General features: G+C 41.4%; 1 protein-coding gene across 1 annotated transcript in view; it reads left to right on the top strand.

Annotated features, from left to right (window-relative positions):
* Positions 1-8,646, top strand: part of TTC26 (tetratricopeptide repeat domain 26) — a 155,477-nt gene extending 146,831 nt beyond the window's left edge. Inside the window, exon 18 of the mRNA XM_033933397.1 lies at positions 6,644-8,646. Within this exon, the coding sequence (XP_033789288.1) occupies positions 6,644-6,755 (112 nt within the window). The 3' untranslated portion in view covers positions 6,756-8,646. The remainder of the gene's footprint in view (positions 1-6,643) is intronic.
* Positions 8,647-12,256: the final 3,610 nt, after the last annotated feature.

The following is a 12,256-nucleotide window of genomic DNA, read 5'->3' as shown; positions in this document are numbered from 1 at the left end:
TAAGCTCATATCAAAAGCCAAGAAATACGACCATGTAACACCTCTTCTTGAAAAAGCACATTGGCTTCCAGTAGCTTACCGGATAACATAAATTATGCCTACTAACATTCAAATCTCTACTTTATAAAACTCCTGCTTTCATTTATAAATTATTAATCCCATATACTTCTAAAAGAATACTGAGATCCAATGAACAGCACCTACTAACGGTTCCCTCCCTCAAAATTATCAATACAAGGCGACAATTCATTTTTTCCGTTACAGCACCTGAAACCTGGAATACTCTTCCTATTTATTTGAGAGAAGAACATAATTTGGAAAAATTTAAAAATAAATTGAAGAGTTTTCTTTTCAAAGACGCATTTGAAAATTAGTTATTTTAGTCAATTTTAATTCGACTCTATCATTTTATTGAAGCTTTTTTAACTTTACCCTCCCTATGTTTTTTTTCCTTAAATGTCTTGCTTTCTTTCAAATAATTTGTAGTTCTACCCCTTTATCCTTTTGTGTTTAATTTTGTTGAGTTTGTTAATTACCATGCAAGACCCTGTTTTTGTAATGCACTGTTTTGTCTCCTTAATACTGTATTTTAATATGTACATCGCTTAGAATTAAAATTAAGCGATTAATCAAATTTATTATTAAACTTGAAACTTGAAAGAATTTAGTTCTTTGAAATAATTTTTTTCTCACAGGGTCCAGGTGTAAACTCCTTTATCCCAGGACAAGCAGGCAGCATATTCTTAACACATGGGTGAAGTCACCGACGGAGCCCTCGGTACGGACCTTTTTAACTAGAAGTTTCTAGTTGGTCGCACCGCGCGTGCGCGAGTGCCTTCCCGCCCGACGGAGGAGTGCGTGGTCCCCAGTTTCTTCGTTTCCGCGGAGCGAAGAAGACGCGTGTATTTTTTCAACGGCCGTTGAAATCACTTTTTGCCTTCCCGCTCGCGCTTTTGTTCTAAATTTTTCTCCCTCTACCTTCGGGTTTCCTTTTTATTTGAATTGCAAAAAAAAAAAAAAAAAAAAAAACTTTGATTTTTTCCTGTTTCTTTCGTTTTTGCCCCGGCGGGGCCTGTTGCCATTATACAGGCCTCGGACTTCGATTTTGCGGAGGCTATCTTCCCCTTCATGCCCCCGCAGGTCGGTTTTAAGAAGTGCCAGCGGTGTGCACGCCCGATCTCCGTATCTGACCCACACAATTGGTGTTTGCAGTGCCTGGGTCCGGAGCATCGGGCGGACTCCTGCACCCGCTGTGCCACTTTGCAAAAACGAACTCTTAAAAACCGAAGAATCCAGCAAACCCTTCTCTTCGGCACCGAGTCGGCGATGGATTCCTCACCTTCAACGGCGGTACCGCAAAAATCGGCACCGTCAAGCTCGACACCGACCGACCCCGCATCGGCGCCACTGGCGCCAGGTAAGCCGGCTAAGAAGCCTTCCTCTTCCCTCGAGCGCCCTCCTGCTACGGTGGCGACACCGTCCCTACCGGCATCGCACCGGTCCCGTAAACGCTCCGCCCCGATATCGGTGAGTGCCTCGTCATCGGCCTCCTCATCGCCGGGGCGTGGAGCGGCATCCAAGGAACCGAAGAAAAAGAAAGCGGTTCCGATGCCACCCCTAGATGACCGTATCTCGGCCATTCTACAAACTCAGCTTCAGGAGCAGTTGAAGAAACAACTTGAACAACTGCTACCCTCTATCCTGGCACCGCTCCTTCCGGTACCAGACCGGCCCGAGCCCCGCACCGAGCCCCCGGTGTCCACTCCTTCGGTACCGGTAAACACCTCGATGCCGATCCTTTCGGCCCAACAACTTCATGATGATCCAGTGGTTCATTCTCAACCCACAGTGGATCCTCCTCGGCACCAGGCGGTACGGCACTCTTCTCGGGACCGAGAACGACGCCGATCGTCCTCCCCTGGTACCGTTTCGGTGCGCTCTGGTAAATCTTTGTCCAAGACTCGCCACACCGCACCCTCCACCCCGGTGTCCCCTTTTTCCTCACAGGGTTCAGGTGTTCTTTTTTCTGTAGAGCCGTTGGGTACCAGCGCTTCTTCTTTTCAGGAGATTCAGCTTCAATAAATGGAGTACTACTCCCTAACTAAAAAAAAAACCCCAAAGAAAGCAAAACCCTATGACACCCTGAAATTTATATTTGTTTCTTTACTTTTGACTAGCTACCCAGAAAAAAAAATGGATAATTAAAATTTCCCTAAACTTTTTCCCACCCACAATGTATCTTAATCTATAGGCTTATCTCCAAGGTTATAAATCAAATGGTTATCTAAACCAAAATATTTTAGTGACAGAATTCACTCCAGTTCATAACTAGTTTTTATAAATAACCAGAACTCATCAATAAATGATTCCTCAGCACTACTACTTACAACATCAAAAAGATACTTTCTATCCTGTTTTCTTAATGTTAACCAGGACAAAATTAATTTAACTGTTACTACATTCCATTTAAATACAAGAGCTCTGCACCTCAACACAAAAGTGACAGAAAATCACTGTATGACATAACCAAACACAGCCCTTGCCACAAAAATAGGCCAGACTTGAACTTAATTAACATTAGCCAAAAATCCACTATAAAATTTTTTAAAAAAAATATTTTTCTATTCTCAGGCAACCAAGACCAACCTGTCTTCCAGACTGATAACCACCCAACTGCTTTCCCTGGCAGTTTTAGAATTCTCGATAACCACCCAACTGCTTTCCCTGGCAGTTTTAGAATTCTCCCCAGCACTACTGACTTCTATATGAGGTCATCAGACCTGTTGCAGACATCATCAGTCTAGAATTCCAACAATCAGTCATGCAAACACAGCATTATCTTTGCTGGACAACAACAAAAAAACTTTTAACTTTAAAATATTAGAGGAAAAAACCTCTGTCAGGTCTCTCCTGCCTTGGGTTAACTATAACATATTTATTTTGTAACCCATGGTTACATTATCGCTTGCCTTGCTTTATCCTCTCCTCAATCAGAATGACTAGCTATGTTCTCTGGACCTTAAGGAAGCCTACACACATATTTCCATTCATCCAGCTTCCAGGAAGTACCTCCGGTTTCAAATCAGTCAATGTCATTACCAGTACAAGGTTCTTCCCTTCGGCCTGGCATCTTCTCCCAGAGTCTTCACGAAGTGCCTGATTGTAGTGGCCACATCTCTCCATTCACACGGCTTTCAAGTCTTTCCTTATCTGGATGACTGGTTGATCAAGGCTGTGTCGTCTCAGGAAGTGGTCCAAGCTACATCTCAGACCATTTCTTTTCTTCAGGTTCTAGGATTCGAAGTCAACTTCCTCAAATCACATCTCATTCTGACTCAACGCCTGCAGTTTATTAGGGCCATCCTAGACACCACCCTTATGAGAGCCTTTCTTCCTCCAGATTGTCTTCAAGCTCTCATAAGTCTGTGTCAGCAACTGCTGCCTCTTCAATCCATCTCTGCCAGATACATGATGGTTTTGGGCCACATGGCTTCCACTGTCCATGTGACACCGCTGGCAAGGCTACATCTTCGCACTCCTCAGTGGACCCTTGCTTCTCAAGTGACGGATCGCCTCTCACAACATATATCTGTGACATCATCTCTTCTGCAGTCGCTTTGATGGTGTATGACCTCCAATCTATCCAGAGGTCTCCTTTTCCATTTACACCCTCATCACAAGGTCATCACAATAGACGCATCCCTTTATGTCTAGGGGGCTCATATGGACGATCTTCAAACTCAGGGTCATTGGACCACAAGGGAACGGAAATTTCACAACAATCTCCTGGAACTCAGAGTGATGTTTTATGCCCTCAAGGCTTTTCATCATATACTCTGCCCTCAAGTCCTCCTCCTTCGCACAGACAATCAAGTAGCAATGTACAACATAAACAAGCAAGGAAGCCCCCAAAATCTGTCTATATTCAAGGGGAGAAGAATTCCCTAGCAGACAACCTCACCAGAATTCTTCAGCCTCATGAATGGACTCTCAACTCTGTAACTCTCCAGTCCATCTTTGCTCAATGGGGCACTCCACAAGTGGACTTTTTTGCGACCCCGCACAATCACCACTTGCCCCATTTTGCTCCCGGCTTTACTCTCCTCTCCATCTTTTAGCAGATGCCTTTCTCCTGGATTGGACGGCCTGTTTCTATATGCATTCCCTCCAATTCCTCTCATGTTGAGAACTCTGTTCAAGCTCAAGAGAGAAGCAAACAACATGATTCTCATTGCTCCACGGTGGCCCAGGCAACATTGGTTCTCCCTTCTACTTCAGCTCAGCTCCAGGGAACCCATACCTCTTCCAATATTTCCTACTCTGGTTACTCAGAATCAGGAATCACTTCTACATCCCAACCTGCAATCTTTACACCTGACAGCTTGGTTTCTTTCGGGCTGAGTTCTTCTGAATTACATCTCTCTCAGCCTGTATGTCACATTCTTGATGCCTCTAGGAAACCAGCCACTCAACATTGTTACCAACAAAAGTGGACTAGGTTTTCTTTCTGGTGTTTTCTTCATCATCACGATCCAACGTCATTGGCAGTGGAGCTGGTGTTAGATTATCTACTTTCTCTGTCGCATTCTAGACTTAAATCTATATCCATTAGAGTCCATGTCAGTGCTATTACTGCTTATCATGTACCAGTAGAGGGAAAGCCTCTTACTGCTCATCCTTTGGTTTCCAGGTTCATGAAGGGACTTTTCAGTGTTAAACCATCTCTCTGGGACCTTAATGTGGTTCCTGTCACCTGGGACCTTAATGTGGTTCTTTCCAGTTTGATGAAACTACCATTTGAACCAATGGCCACAGCTCATCTCAAGTTTCTCACCTGGAAAGTGGTCTTTCTTATTGTTCTCACCTCTGCCAGGAGGGTCAGTGCGTTACAAGCCTTAGTAGCAGATCCACCCTTCACAGTTTTTCATCATGACAAGGTGGTTCTATGTACATATCCAAAGTTTCTTCCAAAAGTTGTTACTGAATTTCATCTCAATCAATCGATTGTGCTGCCAGTGTTTTTTTCTAAACCTCATTCTTATGCTGGAGAAACCGCTGTACATACTTTGGACTATAAACGGGCTTTGGCCTATTACATTGACCGGACAAAGCCTCACCGAACATTTCCCCAGCTGTTCATCTCGTTCGATCCAAACAAGTTGGGGCATCCTGTTTCCAAGAGAACGATTTCCAACTTGCTGGTGGCCTGCATCTCATTCTGTTATGCTCAGACTGGACTGGCACTGGAGAGTCGTGTCACAGCCCACAAAATTAGAGCTATGGCAGCTTCTGTTGCTTTCCTCAGATCTACTCCCATTGAGGAAATCTGTAAAGCTGCCACCTGATCCTCAGTTCATACTTTCACTTCTCACTATTGTCTGGAGTCATTCTCTAGACGAGATGGGCACTTCGGCCAGTCTGTATTACAAAATTTATTTTCCTAAAGGCTAACTCTCCCATCATCCCATTTCTGTTAGCTTGGAGGTCACCCATACGTGAGAATATGCTGCCTGCTTGTCCTGGGATAAAGCACAGTTACTTACCGTAACAGGTGTTATCCAGGGACAGCAGGCAGATATTCTCACAACCCACCCTCCTCCCCGGGTTGGCTTCTTAGCTGGCTTATCTTAACTGAGGGACTGCGCGACCACGTCGGGTGGGAAGGCACTCGCTTATGCTTAGTTTGGGCTATCGCAAACTTTTAAAGCCTTAATGTGATGATGCACTTTTAAAGTGGTCCGTACCAGGGCTCCGTCGGTGACATCACCCATATGTGAGAATATCTGCCTGCTGTCCCTGGATAACACCTGTTACGGTAAGTAACTGTGCTATATTTCACTTAAGAGCTGAAACATACAAGTAAATACAAGTGGGTTTAAGTAATTATCTAAAGTTTGCTATGAGTGTTAGTAACCAATCGCAGATTCAGTGGTAATGCATTCCAAAGTACTGGGCCAATAATAGAAAAAAAATCTGTTCACAAGTCCCACATAGCAGAACATATTTTAGACTAGATACATTAATCTAATGGTGATTCACTGATCTTAAAACTTGAAGTGGCCTATAAGTTATCCCCCAAAAACAGGAGATGCTTACTTCCCAAAACTTGGAAAGTGACAACAACTTGCGGCTTATAAATTATGACATCAGAAACCTCAATACTTAGTGTTTTATGTACCAGTAATAAGATCTTAAACCTTTTCTGGAGAAAACAGGAAGCTAGTGTAATACTTGTAGCTGTGGTATAATTTATCTCCCATCCAAATAATGCCACTGAAAATCCAGGTATGTACTCAATGAATAGAACATCTGAGTAGGAGCTGTTCGTACATGAACAGCTCCTATGAAAGTCCTGCTATCAACCTCGGGCAGTTTTTAAAAAATATTTTTGTCTTTATTAATTTCCTCTTTCCATAAAACCAATTCAAAACAGAACTATATACTGTATTATTGCATAGCAATCAACCTAACAACTGTCTCCACCAACTACCCACTACCATTTTATGACTAACACTTCCATTTCCAGGAGTGTAGCAGTGTTGCTTCATTGAATACTGCTCTGATCACTAATAGTGAAACAAAAGTCGGTCATGCAAATACCATTTCAACCTGCACTTCTTTTTCACATTGTGTTTCTTATCAGAGAGACCCTCCGGGAAGTACTACATCTTCTGCGCAGCACAGGCAGTACACAGGTGGAGTACATCATACGCATTCTGAAGAAATGGGGGAAGGAGAACCGGGTGCCTGTCTAACCTAGAGGCCTATTCAGAAGGATGAATACCGGATCTCATACTCTTTGTTGCAGAGAGAGCCAAGAAATTTTGAATTATTTTACATACAATGCCACCATCCCTGCAGTTCCAGTAGTGGAATTAAAATGGGTAGTATATAGGACAATTCTACAACAGTTTGCCTACATTTAGGTGCCTGGAGGGCATTTATTTTATAAAGAAAAATAGAAGCCTTCTTTTCCTTATAGAACAAGTATAACATGTGTTTGTGATTAAGGTGTAAGGCACTCACTTTATTCAAATGTTTAGAGCAAGAGGTAATAATATATCATAAACTTCAATATATAAAGTATATAAACCATATATCCTCACACCTCATTCATATCTTAGTTTAAATTATGTAGAACAAAGGTGGATTTACCGCCTGAACACAGTGACGCCCCATGGTTTAAATAATGAATTAGAGTGGGCCACCCTTGTCTAGCTGGTCTGCCTCTGGGACGCGTCCATATTATGTCATCCATAAAAGATCAATGAATTAATATTCATTTATGAGTAGAAATGAATACACAATATAAATAGTGAGGGATTGCCCTGACATCAGACATTCACGTGGTCAAGGTTTAGACCACGTTGACGTCTGGGATGGGGCCGGCCTTTAAAAATAGGAAGTTGGAAGCATTTCCTTCATTTTGGAGAGTGAATTGGGCTGTTCAGAATGGAGTGTGAGTTATGAGGTAAGGAAATAAGAAACTTTTAAATAAAGGTCTGATTGGTTTTAAATGGAATAAGTAATATTCCGTTTCATTATTGCAGGGAGTGATAACCTTGAGAAAACCACTGGTAACACATGAGTGAAACTTGTCGGTTATCTCCCCCCTTTTCTGTGACCTGAGACCAGAAGCTTGATTAAGCAAAGCTAAGTAAACCGCTTTGGTTTAATATTTATAAGTTGAAATATAAAATATAAGAATAAAACGAAAACGGAAAGAAAAGTTCAAAAAGTATATAACCAAAAAAGAATAGAATGATCCTTTGACGAATTGAGGCATAAAGCCGCCAACTATGAGTAAACACTGAGTGGGAAGGTGAGGATATATGGTTTATATACTTTATATATTGGAGTTTGTGATTTAGGTGTAAGCCCTTATGCCAGTCATAGAGTTAATGTAAGTGTTCACAATTAATGCAGGAGATAGGCATATGTATATGTCTACCTGTAAAAGATATACTATATAAGATATGCACATATTTCCAGAATAGCGCTTAGGTGAAATTTTGGCATTTATACATTATGGCCCAGATTCCATAAATGGCGCCTGAAGTTAGGCAGCTAGATTGGCATGCCTAGCTGATCTAGGCGCCTAACTTATCTTCCCTTTTACTAAGCTGTGGTAGAGATTTCTACCACAGCCTGGAATGTTACTCCTGGAATGCTACTCCAATACTCATAGAATTCCTAAGAGTGCTGGAGTGGCATCGGAGCATTTAGTGCCCTGGGCCACGGTAGAAACCTCTACCGCAGCTTAGAAAAAGAGGGCCTTAATTTTTTAATTAGCTTGATCCACACTGTTAATGAGTTCATAATTAGCAAATAATTAAAATTAATTTGATGGTAGGCACCTAACTCATTAGGGGGCGGATCTTGGGCTTGTTTTGCATCTAGGCACTTAAATTGGAATTAGGCACCAGTATTTATCCCAAGAAAACCCTGGCATAAATAGGGGGTGCCTAAGTCCAATCTAGGCACCTCTAGGTGTGATTCTATAAACAAGCACTATGCACTGCAATCCTCTGGGCCTATTTTTTAGGCGCTATCTATAGAATCAGGGCTTATATGCACATACATGCCATTATTTTAATCATTAAATATTCGTACACCTGTAACAATATTATATAGTGTGTTCCAATTTCTCAAGTTTTTCAATTCATCAGAACCTCAGCGACACCACTTAAGGTTCAAGCATTTCATTGCCTTAAGCTTTGTGTGCCCATTCGTCATTGGTTCAGCTGTAATATACAACTTGTTCCTTTTCCATAAATATCTTTATTAATATCATTTATCTTTATAAGTTAACCTATTTTAAGTACCAACACTTTAAGTAGCTCTCAGCTGTCTGGGTAAATTAACATATGATGTAACGGAATCTACGTAGTTCACCCAGTGACAGGTCTGTGGTAGCTATTTAATAGATTGTTTTGAACGCCACTGCCATTTTACTTTAGAACAAAAGTGGTCGAGTGAGATGGCTGGTATGGAATAGGTAGGTGAGGAGTTTAAGTGATTGTATGAACCATCTATGAATGCAAAAGTTCTATTAGCTTCTAATGGCTGTTTTTGTTGTAGGGAAGAAGCCTTGATAAACTTTTGGCGAAACATGTTGCCAATAATTCCCTGCCAAAGGAACGGCACTGATGTAAATGAGATACTACAACTAAGATTTCTCCACTAATCACATAGGAAAGTTACTGACGTTCCTCAGATTGCCACACCAAACAGCAGTGTGGTAGCATATCCTCACCGGAACAATTTTTTGTAAAAAGATAAGTTATTCTTTATAGCATATATCAGCTTTAATAAGTTATAAGTTATAAAAAAAAGTATCACTATATGAAAAATATAAAGTTCACATAAAGTTACAAAAAATTGTTCCGGTGAGGATATGCTACCACACTGCTGTTTGGTGTGGCAATCTGAGGAACGTCAGTAACTTTCCTATGTGATTAGTGGAGAAATCTTAGTTGTAGTATCTCATTTACATCAGTGCCGTTCCTTTGGCTTGAATTATCAACATTATGGCACACTTACAATCATCAAGTAACCAGCAAACATTTAGTTTTTCGGAGGAACAACGGTCAGTGTTAACTAACCGACCTACTCTGTACGATAATTCCCAGGAAAATGCTATTGCCCCATCCTGGAGTGAGCTAGAGTTGTTACGGCAAAGATTGATAAGAGCTGAATTACATGCCAACACTCTGGCTCAATATGTCACTTCATCTATGATCCCGAGAGGTTTACGGATCCAAAAAGCACCTACTTTGTATTCATATGATTCTGAATTTACCAACAAATGGTGTGCTATCCTCAATAAGTGTAGCATTGATCTCATGCTACTGATAATAGAACAAACAACTAAGTTGGAAACCGAACTCAAAGGGAACATTGAACAAACATTACAAACCATCAAGAATACGTATACAAATGAAGCTGAAATGTCTAAATTGGAGGGGGATCAACAATCAGCTTTGGATACGTACAGAGACAAGATTAAACAGACAAAAATAAAAATATACAAAAGGGATGAGAGGGACTATGTCAGCAATAAGGTGTACATATGGCTATTTAAAACCAATAACGGATCACGACCACAACATACAATCTCAGATGACCAAGGTTCCACCAGTTCGACATCCGGTGGTAGTGACAGTTCCAACTCCTCTGCCAGAGGAGGACATACTACTCACGGAACAGTACCGTCAAAAAACTACATACCACAAGGCTCCAGAGGACGCCAGCGATATTGCAGCAACCGAGGACGGAGAATAGCTTTTCAATCCATGGGATATCAAGGGCCCCAAACGAGGTCCCAGAGGAACTATCAGCCGTGATCAATATATCAGGATACAACATCTCTCAAGACCAATTATCCTTGTTGGAATTGGGACTGGGATTTGTACCCATGAATACTTATGATGCCTTTGAAGCTCGCATAGCGGTGTACAAACTAATTCGCAGACTTCATACTTACTTGTACTTTAAGGACAGAGACATCTCTACTGATTCCTCAATCATATCCAGAAAATCGGGATGGTGTCCACCCTTACCTCTCCATCCCAACATCAGTACTTTTCTGGATTTGGTATTGCAAGATATCGAGATGATGGAACAACATTACACTCCTCCTCCCGACAATATTTCAAGAAGTCAAAGAAGATCTATAAAAGAATTAAAGAATAAACAGGAATTGATCATATCCCATGCGGATAAAGGAGGAGCGATAGTTCTTCAATCTCATGAGAAATACAATATGGAGGCTGAGAAACAGCTTAATGATATCTGCTTCTATAGTCTTTTATCTGAGGATCCAGCAATGGCATTGAAAATCGACATTTCCATCATTGTATCTCGTGCCTATAAGTCCAAAATTATAACCACAAAAGAAGCTGCCTTTCTTCGCCCCCCTTTTCATAGTACTCCGAAAATTCAGTTCTTACCCAAAATACATAAATCAATGATCAACCCCCCAGGTCAGCCCATCGTGTCTATGAAAAACTCCTTGTTAGAACCTCTGTCCAAATTTGTGGACAAATTTCTCCAACAGGAAGTGGTTAAAATCAAATCCCATGTGAAGGACAGCACTCACATGATTCTCATGCTAAAGGAACTTTCAGAGATCCATCCTGATTGGCAACTCATTACGTTGGATGTCAAATCTCTTTACACCATGATCCCCATTGAAGGAGCTCTTAGTATGTTGGAGAGAATCTTTGAAAGCCAAACTTTTTATAATAGAATTCCTACCACCTTTCTCATGGACTTAACCAAGTTAGTTTTAACTCGTAGTTATTTTTGGTATAATGGGAAGTTTTATCTACAAACCCACGGCATAGCCATGGGCGCTTCCCTCGCTCCGTCTATCGCCACCTTATATATGGCGAATCTTGAGGAAGAACATCTTTATCAGTCTCAGTGGTTCCAACATGTGGTTATATGGAAGCGATATTTGGATGACATATTTTGCATCTGGCGATCCAATTTGAATCATTTCAATGAATTTTTGTATTGGCTAAATCAAATGGACCCTAACATCCAATTCTGTGCTACCAATAGCCAACAACACATACCCTTTTTAGATCTTTGGATTTTCAAGTCTCAAGGGAATTTATTAACCACTATATTCCGAAAACCCACAGACAGGAATAGTATGCTTCGTTACCATAGTCATCATCCGCGCCAGTTAAAGGACAGTCTCCCATACAGCCAGTTTTTGGGTTTGCATCGCATTTGTTTTTCTACCAGGGAGTTTAAAATTCAAGCTCGGGACCTCAAAAAAAGATTTAAACTAAGAGGCTATCCTAAGGAAGTCATACGCCAAGCCTACACTCGTGCTAGGTATGCCCACAGAAGTGTTTTACTTCAGTATAATCATACCAATATTGAAAACAAATCCACAGTGTGTGTGCAACTGTTTTCCCCTCTAGCCCTCAACATCAAACGTAGCATACTCAAACACTGGCACATTGCCAAATTAATTTTAGGACAGGATGTGGATACCCCTACCTTCGCTTTTAAAAGATCCAGGAATATAGGGCAATTGATTACCCCTTATAGAGAAAGTATTTCTAGCGAGGCATGGGGTCATTCCACCTGCGGACAGTGCCAGTGGTGCACATTTGCCATTACAGGGGAGAGTTGGGAACATCCTCAAACAGGCCAGGTTTTTCAAGCCAAACATAAAACCGATTGCAACTCGTCTCATGTTATCTATATGATACCATGCCCTTGTCCTAAGTTATAT

This window comes from Geotrypetes seraphini, chromosome 2 (genome assembly GCF_902459505.1).
Source record: "Geotrypetes seraphini chromosome 2, aGeoSer1.1, whole genome shotgun sequence".
NCBI lineage: Eukaryota > Metazoa > Chordata > Amphibia > Gymnophiona > Dermophiidae > Geotrypetes > Geotrypetes seraphini.
The sequence above is the reverse complement of the archived record's forward strand: the minus strand, read 5'-3'. Positions and strand labels throughout refer to the sequence as shown.